This window comes from Tamandua tetradactyla, chromosome 6 (assembly GCF_023851605.1).
Source record: "Tamandua tetradactyla isolate mTamTet1 chromosome 6, mTamTet1.pri, whole genome shotgun sequence".
Classification (NCBI taxonomy): Eukaryota; Metazoa; Chordata; class Mammalia; order Pilosa; family Myrmecophagidae; genus Tamandua; species Tamandua tetradactyla.
Genome location: NC_135332.1, coordinates 123,874,934 through 123,892,089, shown reverse-complemented (window position 1 = coordinate 123,892,089; position 17,156 = coordinate 123,874,934). Strand labels below are relative to the sequence as shown.

Genomic DNA, 17,156 nt, shown 5'->3' with positions numbered 1-17,156 from the left:
CATATGTTTTACTCATCTGTCGATAAGGTAGATAAAAGAAGCTTCAGATACAAGGTTTTCACAGTCACACAGTCACATTGCGAAAGCTATATCATTGTGCAATCATCTTCAAGAAACATGGCTACTGGAACACAGCTCTACATTTTCAGGCAGTTCCCTCCAGCCTCTCTGTTACACCTTAACTAAAAAGGTGATATCTATTTAATGCGTAAGAATAACCTCCAGGATAACCTCTCAACTCTGGAATCTCTCAGCCATTGACACTTTAATTTTGTCTCACTTCTCTCTTCCCCTTTTGGTCGAGAAGATTTTCTCAATCCCTTGGTGCTGAGTCCCAGCTCATTCTAGGATTTCTGCCCCATGTTGCCAGAAAGGTCCACGCCCCTGGGAGTCATGTCTCACGTAGAGAGGGGGAGGGCAGTGAATTTGCTTATTGTGTTGGCTGAGAGAGAGAGAGGCCACATCTGAGCAACAAAAGAGATTCTCTTGGGGGTGACTCTTAGGCCTAATTTTATATAGGCTTAGCCTATCATTTGCAGGGTTAAGTTTCATATGAATAAACCCCAAGATTGGGGGCTCAGCCTATTGCTTCAGCTGTCCACACTGCTTGTGAGAATATCAAGAATTCTCCACTTGGGGAAGTTGAATTTCAGCTGGATTTTAGTAAGCTCTGCTGTAGATAGTACATTCTTACTGAACATTTAGGAAATGGGATGATACGGATAATATCTAAAAAAAGGTGTAAGACTAAATTTGGATTCCCAGGTTTGGGGGCACTATAGAGTTGAAAATGATGACGAGTGTGCTTTGGGTCTAGTCTTCCAGATGCAGTGGCATCTGCTTTCAAATCAAACTGTCTCGGTTCAAACTCCTAACCCCATGCTGCATAACCCCTGGAAGCTGCCATTTCCTCATCAATAAATGGTGATAGTGATACCCATCTTTCACCAGTGTTATGCATAAATGATATGGTGACACATCTCACATTTCGATAGAAGGCATCCAGTGGTTATTAATAATTTCCCTAAGACTTTATTTTTTTTCGTATTAATTTTAGTTTATTTAAGATAACCAGTTATAGGACAATAATTCCTCTAAGTGTTTTTACATTTGCTTTTTGAGGGTCACCCTTCCACCTCCTAACTGTTCTTCTCAATGTGCACAGACTTCTCCTTAAAAACTGAACATTTCATCTCACCTCATGTCAATCTGTCCCTCCTTCTTTTTGCCCTCAGTGAATGTCTCCATCATCCACCAGAAACATGGGTGTCATACCTGACTCTTCCCTGTACTACTCCATCAAATTAGTTCCAAAATTAATCACCACATTTTATCTGATACTGTGATTTAGTATCATCTACCTATCCATTCATTCATGTATTCATTCCAAAAACAATGAGCACCTCCCACCCAGTCATAATTCTCCACAGCAGCTATAAAGCAATTAGCAAAATGGCTCCACAGGATCATAGCTGGTCTCTCCCTGCCTCACATCTCCCCCAGACACCTGCTTCATTGTCCACACTGCAGCAAAGTGATATTTATGAAAGTAAATCATTCAATCTTGATATTACCAGATTCAAAATCCTCCAAACACTGCTGCTCATATTCAAGATAAGATCTTAGCATTTCTGCCTCATTACAAGTCCCACAACCGACTGACCTTCCCACTTATCCTTCCTCTCCCAATCCTGACACTATCATGTGCTTTAGCTACCCACAACTACTCTCAATTCCCTATTGAGCCATGCTCACACACCCTCATTGCCTTCCTTCTGCTATCCCCTTCTTGCACATCTTCTCCCCATTCTTCTATTGGCTTACTCTTACACGTCACTCAAAAATAAACCTCCTTCACCCTCCCTAGCCTGGATTATGCAATCCCCACTTTACGCCAAAATCACCCAGGTTTTGTTGCTATGGAAACACTTTGCATGCCCTGCTGTTTGGTCTCTCTCCACCCTCCCACTCTATACCAGAAGTATCTTGAAAGCAGGAATTCTGCATTCTATATCCCCAGACCTATAGGAGTGTCCCTAAGGCTTTATTGTCATAAGCCACTGGTGCTTCCTATACTTGCCATTCTAGTTTTCCTGTGTCCTTTATTTTCCAGTATTTTCCTCCAGTTGATTGTCCATCTAAAACAAACCATATCTTTATATATATATATTTTAATGTAATTTTATTGAGATATATTCTCACATCATAACAATCCATCCAAAGTATACAGTCAGTGGTTCACATCGTCATCACATAGTTGCACATTCATCGTCATGATCAGTACATTCATCACCATGATCATTTTTGGAACATTTGCATTGCTCCAGTAAAAGAATTAAAAGAAAACCCCAAACATCCCATGCCTCTTAGCGCTGTTAATTTTGATGTTGATGTATTACTGCCATCTACAGGCTAATGTGAAAAAGGCAGACCATGTAATCAGCCTTGTCAGATTCTAAATACAAAATTTCAAGGTCATCTTTGAGGTGCTGAAGCCAACTGTGGTTAGCCCCAGTGCTCCTTTCTAAGACATTTATTCTTTCTTTCTTTTTTTTTTTTTTAATTTTATTATTTGGCCCTGTTCTAGTTGGGGAAATTGAAGGAACTGGGCAACACATTAAAATAATTTTTTTCCCTACTTTGTTCATTCCATTCTACATATATAATCAGCAATTCACAATATCATCACATAGTTGCATATTCATCATCATGATCATTTCTTGGGACATTTGCATCTATTCAGAAAAAGAACGAAAATAGAAAAAAAAATGAAATAAAAAATAAAACGAAAACAGAAAAAAAGGTGATTTATAGGTGACTTTATTATGGTTGTTTTATTGCCTTATATGGTGTTTGTAGTGGTGTCGCCTGCTCAGTCTCATGTTTCCTGTGTCACATAATGTGGCATGGGGGATAAATCGTCCAGTACACGCAGGTTCTTGTAACGGTTTCTTGTAGTACACAGGACAGCACCTTATTTACAGTTTGATTTGGCTGTGACGGGAGGAAGAACACCAATGCCAGATAGCAGGAGAAGGTTCTGATCAAGGCCCGGTGCTAAATTAAGGAGTTAACTTTGTCTTGAAAACAAGAGGGGGAACCACAGAAGGATTTTAAACTGGGGAGTTGCGTGATAGATTTTTGTTACAGAAATTATACTTGGGCAGCCCATTTGAAGATTATATTAGTGGGGACCTATAGAAGCAATTATTCCTTCAATATTTCTACCTACTGATTGTATCCACCAAATATTGACTATGCATCATGGGGCTTAATCATACTCTGTTTGCGGTTTTAGATTGTTTTATTGTATTAATTTTATGACTTCAACAATTCCATAAACACCTTCTAGGAAGGCACTATTTTGGTCCTTCTAGGCTGGTGATTATTTTTATGATGACAGCTAACATTAAGCAATAAACATACAGCTGATCCCATACAGTTGTGCCCGGCATGTGATATATGTACACATTATCTCATTGATATCATATACTTCTTTAATATCTGTCTTGGCCAGCTGCCTGCTGAAGGTGCAGTTATTCCCTTTTTTCCTCTCTGCCGACCTGTGAGCCCTTCATCTGCTGCTGGCCTCCTGCTTTGGGAGGGAAGCCACGTTGCTGAGATGGCTAAACCGGCACTTCTCAGAAATGGTGGGGGTGGGTGGGAACATCTGAAGTAGTAGCAAGATTCATTGGCAGAAAGAGATGAGGTGGAGGAAACCTTCCCCTTCCCTGCAAAAACTCTGTTGCCAGAGTATCCTAAACCTGTGGCAAGGGGATGGATGGGCAGACTGTGACTAAGGATGAAGTAAATGGTGAGGCCTGTAAGCACTGAGCACTGGTGCAGAATTTAAGGGAATACTAAATACAAAACAAAACAGTAAAAATATAAATAATATGTTCATGCAATATTGTTCTAGTTTGCTAGCTGCCGGAATGCAACACACCAGAGATGGATTGGCTTTTAATAAAAGGGGATTTATTTTGTTAGTTCTTCAGAGGAAAGGCAGATAACTTTCAGCTGAGGTTCTTTCTTACATGGGAAGGCACAGGATGATCTCACTTGGCCTTCTGTCCAGGCCTTTGGGTTCTAACAGCTTCCCCGGGGTGATTCCTTTCTGCATCTCCAAAGGCCTGGGTTGAGCTGTGAGTGGAGGTGAAGTATGCTGAGCTGCTTGGGCTGTTCTACGTTGAGCTCTCTTGTATAAGCACCAGCCAATTAAATCAAACATCATTCATTGCAGCAGGCATGCCTCCTAGCTGACTGCAGATGTAATCAGCAACAGATGAGGTTCCTGTACCATCGGCTCATGTCCACGGCAACAGAACTAGGTACCTTCACCTGGCCAAGTTCACACCTGAACCTAACTACCACATGTCTACCCCTTGTCAACTTGTCAACTATATGCATCACCTTAAATAATATTAAAGTGGCACAAATTCTCTTCTGGCTGTGGACTTGTGAATCTCAAAACAAGTTATCTGTGCCAACGTGCAAAGAAGGGACAGTCACAGGATCCATAGGGAGAAATTGAAAGAAAAACCTGAAGGGCAAACACCATTGGATTTCAAAGTCTGAAAGTAATTTTTCCTTCAGCTTTAGAAAGTGGCCGCCCCACCCTTTCCAAGGCCTATGCAATGGCCCACCTCTTAACAAATCAACCTCGGGGGACATTGAGGAGACCAACGTTTTCTCGGCTCCACCCTGTCCAGTTGTCAGGGCCACACCTGGGCTCTCTGTCATTTCTGGGACACATGCTCAACCCCCCCCATGTGGTGGCAGCCAGGCTCTCCCCAGTCCCCAAGAAGCATGCTATACCTTCTCAGAGGCCTGAGGCACCACAACTCTTCCACTGCAACGAGATGGGAGACTCATCCTCTGCCCTTGGGGCAAACTCACTCTCTCCATGTATATGGGTGGATCCACTCTCCTGGCTGAGGTTTCTTGGCTTCAGACCAAAGCTTCCATGGTTCTCACTCTGCACACACCAATTTGTCCCTTTTGTGTCCCCCTTTTTCCAGATTGGCAGCGGTTCCGTTTACACCAACAGTCTCTTCAAGTGCTCTAGGACTTCTCCATCATTCTCTTCACAGTTCCTCCAAAATCTTCCCCTTATCTATCCAAAAAAAACCATTCCAACATATATGATATTTGCACAGTGCAGCTGCACCCCACTTCTGGTACCAGATCTGTTCTAACTTGCTAGCTGCTGGAATGCAACACACCAGAGATGGATTGGCTTTTAATAAGAGGGAATTTATTTTGTTAGTTCTTCAGAGAAAAGGCAGCTGACTTTCAACTGAGATTCTTTCTTATGCAGGAAGGCACAGGGTGATCTCTGCTGCCCTTCTCTCCAGGCCTCTGGGTTCCAACCACTTTCCCTGGGGTGATTTCTTTCTGCATCTCCAAAGGCCTGGGCTGAGCTGTGAGTGCTGAGATGAGGGATGCTGAGCTGCTTGGGCTGTGCTATGTTGAGCTCTCTCGTATAAGCACCAGCCAATTAAATCAAACATCATTCATTACAGCAGGTGCACCTCCTAGCCGACTGCCGACGTAATGAGCAACAGATGAGGTTCTCATACCATTGGCTCATGTCTACAGCAACAGAGCTAGGTGCCTTCACCTGGCCAAGTTGACACCTGACCCTAACTACCACAAATATTTTTTAGAAATTGAAATTAATTTCTCCAAAGTCCATGATGAGGAAAACGTCAAATTTTCAATAGAGACAAGATAGGCAAGTGGTGCCATGATGAGCCAATTTTAGAATCTTGGGTAAAAGGAAAAACCTAGCAATACTGGTTCTCTCTTTGAAAATTTTGGTATTTTTTTCTTCTTACATTTTTAAAATTAACTTTGACATTTTAAAAAAGACTGAATTGAAATATTATTTATGGGTGGCACCATGGTGGCTCAGTGGCAGAATTCTTGCCTGCCATGCAGAAGACTTGGGTTTCATTCCAGGTTCCTGCCCATGCAAAAAAAATTTTTTAATTGAGTTTTTGAAAGGTACCTTCTTAAATTTTGCACCTATGGCAGGTGCCTTGCTGGCCTCACTGACCTCACCCTAGTCCTGTGGGTGTGGGTAGGGAGTGAGAAGAGCAGAGAGTTGCTCAGGGGCAGCTGCCTACCTGCCATTCTCTAGAAATACCAAGCTCTTCCTGATGAGCCTTTACTCAGTGGCTGTATTTCAGAAGAATGGGTGCAACTGGGAATTCTTAAATACATGCAAAGCCTCTGTGCATGTCGGTCATTTTTCTGAATATATATGTTAGGATTTTTTTTTTTAAGGGTATCTGGATGAGACGATTTTTTTAAAAAAGTTACAAGGTGTTTCCTAGCTCCAGTAATGAAGAGAAATGGAATAAAGTTTCTTTTGTGTACTTGTATTTAGTTTGTTCAGGAATTTGTCCTTCACTGAGGAAGTTGAATTTGATTGCCATAGGAAGCTAAAGACATTTGCAAACTTCCTCCCCTTGGTTGGCGTGGAGCGGCTAAAATCTTCCTTGTAATTGACACTGATTTTCTAGTTCAGCATTTTGAAGCCTTGGAAAAACCCTTCCAGCTCTTATGCTTTGCAATTAACTATATTGTCGTGGGGAAAATGAACAGAAATGAAGAGAATGCTCTATTTTCTAAGTTCATGTTTTGGCAGAGCCTAAGTGTGTGATTTTTTTTTTTTTTTTTTTTTTTTAAGAGAGAGGGAGGAAAGGAAGGAAAGACAGAGAAGGAAGGAAGGATGGAAGGAAGGAAGGGAGGAAGAAAGGGAAACATTTTTAAACATTTTCTTGTTTTATTATATTTTGTTTGTTTGTTTGTTTTTTACATGGGCTGGGGCCGGGAATCGAACCGGGGTCCTCCGGCACGGCAGGCAAGCACTCCTGCCCGCTGAGCCACCGCGGCCCGCCAGTGTGTGATTTTTAAGGGAGCGGTCTGGCTTTTCTTTTGACCTTTTCTGGAAAAGCAGGGGCATTTGAAGGGCTAGAAAAATGATGCGTGGGCCCTAACCACATGGCTTTATTCTGGCCAGGGCAGTGGAGGGGCACAGAGGAGAATTGTTGCTTAGCTTTCAGACCTAACAGATTTTTTTTTCCTTCCAAATTCCCGACTAGGCCTGCTGCGAACTGACCCAGCACCAGAGGAAGGAGAAGATGTCGCTGCCACCATCGGTGCCACAGAGACCCTGTCAGAGGAGGAGCAAGAAGAGCTAAAAAGAGAACTTGTAAAGGTAGAGAGCAGTGCTTGTGTGTGTGTGTGTGTGTGTAAAAATGCATGTAACGAAAACTTATCATTTAACCACTTAAAAGTGAATGATTGAGTGTCATTTTAGTACATCACAACGTTGTGTGACCACCACCTCTGAATAGGTCCAGAACGTTTTCATCACTCCCAAAAGGAGACCCTGGCAACCAGCCCATCTTCTTTCTGTCTCAGGATTTACCTATTCTGGGTACTTCACAGAAATGGAATCACACAGTATGCGGCCTTTGGAGTCTAGCTGCTTTCACTGAACATAATGTTTTCAGAAAGAACCATTCTTTTTGAAACTTAATGTTTTACACTTAAAGTGTATTGTCCTTTGTGTTTCTCAAGCACGTGGAAATATCTTAGTCAGTCATAGGGAGAGGAAGCACCATGACTTTACTTGTGCTAGAGTCGTGAGGGGAAGAGGAGAGAGAAGAGCAGTTGTGTTTTATGTGAGAGGAGATGTATGCGACTAAGGTGGAACTGGAAAGCGGGGTGTGAAGTAGGAAGTGAATGGGGGGGTGCTAGTGACTGTCTTCAAATGGACGTCACTGACACCGTCTGTGTGGGACTCGACAGCTGTGTCATTGGCTTTCCATCCACCCTGTTTGTGTTGTGGAAGTGAGTGCTGTTGATGCTTTCGTTGTGTGAAGTTTTGTGCAGGCTGGAGATGAGTAAGGCAGATTGGTGATCAGTCCTATGAGGAGGATTAATGATTAAAAATTCTATATATTTATTGCATGACTAATGTTAATTTTTAAAAAAGAAACAATCTTTTCATAAGTTACTTGTGTTCATTGGAAACACATAAAAATTCTGAAGGAAATTAAAATCACCTACAGTTCAACAGCTTGAGACTTTTAGATTATCTGCTTCCAGACTTTTTTTTCTGTGCATGTATTGCTTAAACATGTATTTTTATTTTTAGAAGGCATTATAATACACCCATGTAACTCCCTCCCCCACTTAACAGAATTTTAGGAACATTTTTTTCATGCCAGTAAATAAGCCTGTATAGCCTGATTTTTATTGGCTGTATAGCCCTTGGTTGGATTTACCATTTTTAAACATGTATATTGCTTCCTTTTTGCTATTTAATAGTGTTTTGATGAAAATGCACGTGTACCTTTATGTGCTTCTTTAATTTGTTCCTTAAGATAAATTACTAGAAGTAGAAATATTCCTGGGTCAAAGTTTCTAAGTGATTTTTTAAAAAATTTATTTATTAATTAAAAAATTAAGAAACCAAATAAAACATCAACGTATATAATCAGTAATTCACAGTATCATCACTTAGTTGCATATTCATCATTTCTCTAAGTGATTTTTAAGGGCACACAGGCATTTGTGTACAGCCACACAGTCAGTTTGCAGTCCATAGAGTTTCCCTCAGTATACATGAGGACACTTTCCCCACGTCCTTGCCTGCCTGGGCATGATTATGTCATTGTCAATAAAATAAAAGTGATAGAAATGGCATCAAATTCCTAGCAAGCACCTCCTGTGCAGCAGGCACTGGGCTGAGCTCTTAGCATGCATCGTTTCACTCCTCATCACAGCAGCCCTATGTGGCAGGTGCAGTAGTGATCATGATTTAAAGGGTAAGAAACAGGTCTACACCTCTAAACGGATTATATAACCTGTGTTACCAGTGTTAAATGAGGGCTTAAGGTCATGAAGCTAATTAAAAGCAGCACTTAGACTTGTAGCCAGGTCTTTATTTACTCTAATGCCTGTATACTTAACCTTGGTTTATACTGTGTTCATGCTTTTTTCAGAGGTGTATCTAATTTTTATAAAAGTCTTGTGAACCTAATGTGGAGATATAGTATTACTGTTACCTCATGGTTAAGTGATAATTACATATAATAAAAATCACTTGCATTGAAAACCGAATGATCCTTTTCCATTCGGAAAGGTTACCATCAGAGTCACTGCTTGAAATTGTTGTTGAATCTTCACTAGAACAGAGATGTTCTAAGATCCCTCCCACTCAGTATTTTTGAGGTGCATCAGAGATTCTTAATCATGATCTTCATACCTTGAAGGTCATGCTGTTAGATATCAAGAAAAACAAGCTGAAATAAGGAATTAGAGCTGTGTTACTCCAGGCCAGGAACATTCACTGCACGTGCTGGTCAACAAGGCAGGGGAGTACACTGGGTGGGGTGTCGTCCGGAAAGATTTCCGGGGGTTTTTCTTTCTGTCTTTCATTGGGAAAGTGGGATAAGTACTCTGAGGAGTTTGAGGAGGGAAGGGATCTTACCTTGTAAGTCTGTTCTTTAAAGTGTACAAAGATTGAGGGTGTGGGAGAAAGAGACAGGTCTTGGGATGTTAGGAGTATACAGTGAGAACAATGTATGCATTTAAATTTTTGTTTTATTTTAAACTGTTATATTTGTGGTAATATGTTATACAGTAATAGAAAATAATGATATGAGTATTCATGCCTGTTCTGTAAAAGCAGTTTTCAAGGAAATTAGGAAACTTGTGTTCCGTTAACATTCCTGGCCTTTTAAAAAAAATTTGGTCAAAATGAGCTGGGTCATGCAAGGCTCTTCATCTCTAGACATTACTGATTCCAGTGTGCTCTGCCTTTTTTTTTTTTTTTAACTTTTTAAATTGTATGATATAACATATATACAAAGCAAAGAAAAAAGCAATAATTTTCCGAGCACTCTTCAACAATTGGAAGACAGAGCCCAGAGTTTGTAGTGGGCTACCATATGATTCTCTCAGATTTTTCCTTCTAACTGCTCTAGAATATAGGAGGCTAGAAGGAATAAATATCTTTTTTACCATCACAATAGACTTTTTTCTCTTTTTTTGTGAAAGGTAACATACAAAAAAAGCAATAAATTTCAAAGCACAGCACAACAATTAGTTGTAGAACAGATTTCAGAGTTTGGTATGGGTTACATTTCCACAATTTTAGGTTTTTCCTTCTAGCTGCTATAATACTGGAGACTAAAAGAAATATTAATTTAATGATTCAATAATCTTATTCATTTGTTAAATCCTACCTTCTCTGTATAATTCCACCATCACCTTTGATCTCTCTGTCCCACTCTTCAGGGGTATTCAGGCTATGACCATTCTAAATGCTTCATGTTGGAAGGGTCTGTTGATAATATGGGGTAGGGAGATGGAACCAGCTTATGTTTTGGAGGTTGTAGGTTGCTGGAAAGTTACCCTAGTGCATGGAAACTTTATAGAATCTTAGTTATTGCCCTAGGTGTTTTTTAGGATTGGAAGAAATGGTTTTGGTTGGGGTTGGCAAGTTATGATAGGTAGCAATGTCTAACTGAAGCTTGCATTAAAGTGTCCTCCAGAGTAGCCTCTCAACTCTATTTACCACTCTCCCAGCCACTGATACTTTATTAGTTCCAGAGTAGCCTCTCCACTCTATTTGCACTCTCCCAGCCACTGATACTTTATTAGTTACACTTCTTTTCCCCCTTTTGGTCAGGATGGAATTGTTGATCCCATGGTGCCAGGGCCAGACTCATCCCTGGGAGTCATCTCCCATGCTGCCAGGGAGACTTTCACCCCTTCATGTCATGTCCCATGTTGTGGGGAGGGCAATGATTTTGCTTACAGAGTTGGGCTTAGAGGGAGTGAGGCCATATATGAGCAACAAAAGAGGTCAGAAATAACTCTCAGGCATACCTATAGGAGAGTAATCTTCTCCATTACACACTTAAGCTTCACAAGAGCAAGCCTGAAGATCAAGGGCTTGGCCTACTGATTTGGGTGTCCCTAGTATTTAACAAAGTATCAGGGGTTTCCCTGGTGCTAAAGCTTAATAGTTCCATAGTGTTTCTCCTATCCCTCAGGGACTTTGCCAGTACTTTTTTTTTTTTTTTAACAAGCATTAAATTTTTATTAAATTTCTAATCAAATACAATGATTTATTCTTTTCCATAAAATAGTTAAATATTTACAACATTATCAATTTGGAAAAAGACAAACAGTAAGAGGGATGCCAGTACTTTCTGATTATCTGCTTAATATGCTCTGAGATGTATCCGAGCATTACATTAAGCTATACAGGATTAAAGGTCCTCATTCTTATTTTGGGCTCCCTGTGTTTGAATTGTTTAAATGAACTATCCTGTAGATTATGTGCTACAGAAAGTTTAGGTTCCAGAGAAAATAAACCTTTCTTCCTTTGGTCTCAGAGAGTAGGTACAATTCTAAAATATAGACGATGTCTTCCTTACTCCTGTATTCTGAATTTCCTTAATCTCAACCTGGTCAACTTTGTTTTTAACTCTAAATACCAGGTTATACATATATAAAACAGCCTCTCAGAATCCAGAAATAACAATTATCCCTCCAGACTAAATGTGACTACTGTAAGAGCTTACAATCTTGGCCCCTGTTTTCTTATAAGTATTTTCTAAATGAGACCATACAATATTTATTTACTCCTTTGTTTTTGTCTTATTTTGCCTCATCAAATGTCCCACAGATTCATTCACAATGTTGCATGCCTCACAATTTTGTTCCTTATTGTAGCAGCACAATATTCGATCATATGTATGTACCATCATTTGCTAAAATACTTCTCAGTCTGAGCATCCTTCAGCCACCTGCATTCATTAGGCATCATGTATAATGCCCAAAGTCTACAGTCCATTAACACTCTCAATTTTAGATAATTTCATTGTTCCCAAGAGAAAGATAACCAGGAAACACACCCTCACCAAATAGAAATCTAAACCTCCCCTTAACTCTTTTTCCTTCCCCCATTATTTACCCCTGGTGTTGTGGTACTGCTGGTGTTTTCCTGTTAAACACAGTGCACAGCATGTATACATTTACATTTACAATGGTAAACTGGGAGTGGAGTCACCTGTGTTGAAATTCTGGTCCCTGCATTATTAGTTTGATGACTTTGGCAAATCATTTAATTTTGAACCTGATTCGTTCTTGTGTTGTTGCTGTTTCCATATATGCTGCTTTGTGAGTGTGCCTCAAAACTGGATATAATACTTGAGGTATTTTCTTACAGGTACAAGGTGTGTGTTTATTCTGGACCCTCCATTCCAATTAATGCCATCTAAGAGCCACGTTATTCTTTAAAATTTTTTTTCAGCCACATCACATTTGATTTATTCTTCTCTCCTGTTATTGAACACTATTTCTCATTGTGTTTTCTTAAGATTTATTGTGAAAAAGACTTTAAAAATTTAAATATTTTATGTAAAAACATAAAAGCCCATTTTGTTTCTGAAATAAAAATGTTGTTCGGGTCAGGAATGAGACTATGTCTTTGCAACAAGGCAAGAGGAGCACATGTCTAAGGTTCTTGTACTGGATATGATTTCAGGGACCACCATTTTTTAATGTTCTGGGCCAAAAAGTCACTCCCACATCATTTCTGCTTCCCTCTCTGAGTCTGCTTTTTTCTCTCTGTTTTCCTGGCTTAGCCGTTTCCTGTACTCTGCAAATCTTTTTCAGAGCTTCTGCTTAGAATTTTGTCTTCCTCAAATAAATTTAAGCTTGCCACAACATCTCATAATCTCACTATGCTCTGCCTGTACCTTAAGGCTTCTTTCTCCATCTTTCCAGATTCTATACCCAGTTTCTCTCAGATTCTCAGACCAGATTCCTGAGTGAGAGAGACTCGATTAGTCAGGTGCCTCTTTTCTCACCAGGCACATCACTGGTTGCTGGCCAGTCGATGAGTTGGCTGTCCTTGGATTAGGGCCACCTCTAATCACTGAGCTGAGATGGGCCAGGCAGCATCAACGGGTTCCATGTGGGACATCAGCAGGGACTCTGTGGGAGGCAGTTTGATTTATTTATAGCTGTGGTTTTAGCAGGCAGTGGGACTGATAGATCCAGTATAAATTCTGTGGAAATATGGAGAAAGAGTGGGTTTTGGTTTGGCTTGGTTGTTGTGGCTATTTTGTTGGCAGTGGGGGAGGGGAGAAGATTACTTTGATTAAGTTCACAAAAGTGAGTTTTGTGGGCATTCAAATAGAAAGGTCCAGCTGGAAATGTGGGCCAAAACTCAAGACAGAATGTTAGAGTAATTTGATTGTTTTCTGTATAGAGCTTTTCCACCCTAAGACTACATGACACAGCTGAATAAGGAATATAGAGAGAGGGGAAAAGGCTGAGAACAACTTAGGATAGAAATGTAAAGAAGTACCATGGAACAGAAAAAAGAAGTAAGAGACAGAAATAAATGAATTCAAAAAGTTTTAAAATATTAGAATTTTGAGTATAGTTTTACAGTAATAATCTTAACTTATTGAACGACTCCTGCTGAACACCTATCCCAATCCCCTTCCCTTTCCTTATAGGTAGAAGAGGAAATCCAGACTCTGTCTCAAGTGTTAGCAGCAAAAGAGAAGCATCTAGCAGAGATCAAGCGGAAACTTGGAATCAACTCGCTACAGGAACTAAAGCAGAACATTGCCAAAGGGTGGCAAGATGTGACAGCAACATCTGCGTATGTTCACTTGATCATACATTTTTCTAGAGAACATTAAGGGACACTTTTGCTCCTGTTGGCTGAGGATGGGAATGGGAAAGGGACAAGGGTGCTTCTGTAGTTTTTCTTTGGAGTACACAGGGCAAATTCTTCCTAATTCTCAAGTACGTATCTGACCATTTTTAAAATTTTTTTGCATGGGCAGGCAGCGGGAATCAAACCCGGGTTTCTGGCATGGCAGGCGAGAACTCTGCCTGCTGAGCCACCGTGGCCTGCCCTACCTGACTTTTTTTTAACTTGATCTTTTCAGACCATTCTGGAGAATAGAAAGAAAACCAGCCTCATGTGGGTTGAAGAAATAAAATTTAAGTCCCCAAAAAGTTATATATTGATTTTCTAAAAAATGTTCATTGTATCACTTAGTCCTCAGAATAACCCAGTAGAGAGATGGTGAGATAGCCCTAGTTGAGGGAACAGTCTCACATAAGATAAGCTTTAAGATCACAAACCTCTCAGAATGTTGTGTCAGGATTTGAACTTAGGTCTGGCCAACTACAGAACTGGTCTTTTCTTATCCTGCTCTATACTTATCAGAAAATTCTCCCAGTGACAGTCTCTGATATGTGCTGGTGGCAAAAGCCAACCCCTTAGCCTCTTTGTCTTTTTGATCGTACAAATTATGATTGACGTAATTACCAGCAGTTGTGTTGTGTGGCACAAGGAGGAGCAGCTTCTAGCAGCACATTACCGTGCTCTTTGCCTTCTATGCTCAGTCTCATCTGCTGACCTGGTGAGCTTAGTGGTGGTGTTTTATCCGTTATCTAACCATCAACAGTGAGGCAGACCCCATTTCTGAGATTACAGTACTGGGGTGCTGACTCCTTTCGATCCTTTTCTCCCCATATAGTCGACAGCAGGAAACTATTCTTTGACTATATCACCATAAACCATGCTCGTTCTTAGTATTTGGTCTGAACGGGTTAAGTAAAAATACCTGAGCATGCATTTCCATAATGTGGGGATGTTAATCTCTTTGGCAGGTACATATTCTTGTTTTTTATTTTTCCCTTCTCTAATCTCTGGGTAGATGAGAAGAGTGAGGTGGTAAATTTTATCTTTGTCATAGCACATATTGTACTAAGACATTTCAAGTCTTGTACCTTTTGCCTACTCTGCTGAGAATCCATCAAGCTCTATTTTATCTCCTCATGCAAAATCAAAAAAAAATTTATGTGCATAAAATGCATTTGGATGACAAAATGTCTATATGCCCAACCTATTTTGATCTATTTGTTTCTGTATCCCCCTTTAATTAAAAAAAAAATTTTTTTTATTGTATAGTATAACATATATACAAAGCAAAGAAAGAAAAAACAAAAGTTTTCAAAGCACTTGTTAACAAGTAGTTACAGGACAGATCCCAGTCTGTCATGGGTTACCATACCATCCTTCACATTTTTCCTTTTAGCTGCTCCAGAATATAGGAGGCTAGAAGGAATAAATATTTCTTTTTATCATCACAAAATGATTTCCCTTCTTTCTTTTGTGAAAAATTATATATATATATATATAAAAGCAATAAATTTCAAAGCACGGTGCAACAATTAGTTGTAGAACAGATTTCAGGGTTTGGTGTGGGTTATAATCCTCCCGTTAAACTTTTTATTGTAGCAACAAATATACAGCACAAAATTTCCCATTTTACCCACATTCAAGTGTACAATTTAACATTCATTATCCTTACTTTCTCATGACATCAAAAATAAACTTGGGTATTAAACTATAACTCCCTCTTCCTGCTCCCTGATAACCTGTAAACCACCATCTGTCTCTATGAAGTTTGTTTCTTCTAAGTGTTTCATATAGTAGAATCATACAATATTTGTCCTTTTGCCAGTCTTCTTTCATTGAACATGATTTCTTCAAGGCTTATCCATGTTGTAGCACGTATCAGAATTTCATTCCTTTTTAAAAAACTACTAAGTAATACTCCATTGTGTGTGTGTGTGTGTGTGTGTATATGTATACATATATATATAATATATATATATATGTATATATATACACATACCACATTTTGTTTTTCCATTCATCTGTTGAGTGAAATTTAGGTTACTCCCATTTTTGGGCTTTTGTGAACAATGCCGTAGTAAACATTGGGGTATTAATATGTGTTTGAGCCTTTGGTTTCAGTTCCTTTAGTATATACCAAAAAGTGGGATTGTCAGAGCATATGGTATTTCTATACTTAACTTCCTGAGAAACCACCAAACTGATTTCCACAGTGCCTGAACCATTCGTGCAGTGCCTCCAGCAATGTTTAAGGGTTCTGATTTCTCCGCATCCTTGCTAACAGGTTATTTTCTGTCTTATAAATAATAGTCACCCTAGTGAGTATGAAGTGGTATCTCGTGTTTTTTAATTGCATTTCCCTGAGGGCCAAAGTTACTGATCATCATGTCATGTTCTTATGGGCTGTTTGTATATCTTTTTTAAAGAAATGTCTATTCAAGTCCTTTGCCCATTTTTAAATTAGGTTATTTGTCATTTTGTTATTAAGTTGTCCAGTTCTTTATATATTCTGAATATTAAACTCTTATCTGAAATGTGGTTTCCAAACCTGCATTCTGTAGGTTGTCATTTTACTTTCATGATGAAGTTCTGTTTATCTGTTATTTTTTTTCTTTTGTGACTGGTACTTTGGGTATAAAATGTAGGAAACCATGTTACCTAATACAAGATCCTGGGAGTTTTATAGTTTTGTTTCTTATTTTTAGGTCTTTGATCCATTTTGAGTTAATTTCTGTATATGATATGAGGAAGGGGCCCATCTTCATTCTTTGGCATATGGATATCCAGTTTCCCAGCATTATTTTTTAAGAAAACTGTTCTTTCCCTATTGAATGGACCTGGCACCCTTGTCAAAAGACAGTTGGCCATAGTTGTGAGGGTTTATTTCTGAGCTTGCAATTTGATTCTATTTGTTTACATGCATTTTTTTATGCAATACTACCCTGTTTTGATTACTGTGGCTTTTTGTAAGTTTTGAATTTAGGAAGTGTGAGACCTCCAACTTTTTCTTCCCTTGCAGTCTTGGTTTGCTATTTGGGGCCCCTTGCAATTCCATATGAGTTTTAGGGTTATCCTTTCCCTTTTTGCAGAAAAAGGCTGTTGGAATTTTGATAGGTATTGCTTGAATCTGTTGGTAGCTTTGGGTAGTATTGACATCTTAATTGTTAAGTCTTCCTATCCATAAACAACGGGATGTCTTGCCATTTATTTAGGTCTTCTTTTATTTCTTTCAGCAGTATTTTGTAGTTTTCAGTGTACAAGTCCTTCACCTTCTTGATTAAATTTATTCCTAGGTATATTAGTCTTTTATGAGCTATTGTGAATGAGATTGTTTTTTAAGTTTCCTTATCAAAATATTCTTTTCTGGTATATAGCAATCTGGCCCCTTTTA

General features: G+C 39.3%; 1 protein-coding gene and 1 long non-coding RNA gene across 4 annotated transcripts in view; one reads left to right on the top strand and one right to left on the bottom strand.

The window, feature by feature from the left end:
- Positions 1-17,156, bottom strand: part of LOC143688775 (uncharacterized) — a 61,195-nt gene that overhangs the window by 14,529 nt on the left and 29,510 nt on the right. The gene's annotated exons all lie outside the window — the stretch shown is intronic.
- The window catches only part of TPD52 (tumor protein D52), a 115,618-nt gene that overhangs the window by 78,823 nt on the left and 19,639 nt on the right, over positions 1-17,156 (top strand). For all 3 annotated transcript variants that reach the window (XM_077167060.1, XM_077167059.1, XM_077167058.1), the window contains exons 2-3: positions 7,113-7,228; positions 13,563-13,711. In XM_077167060.1, the coding sequence (XP_077023175.1) occupies positions 7,113-7,228; positions 13,563-13,711 (265 nt within the window). The remainder of the gene's footprint in view (positions 1-7,112; positions 7,229-13,562; positions 13,712-17,156) is intronic.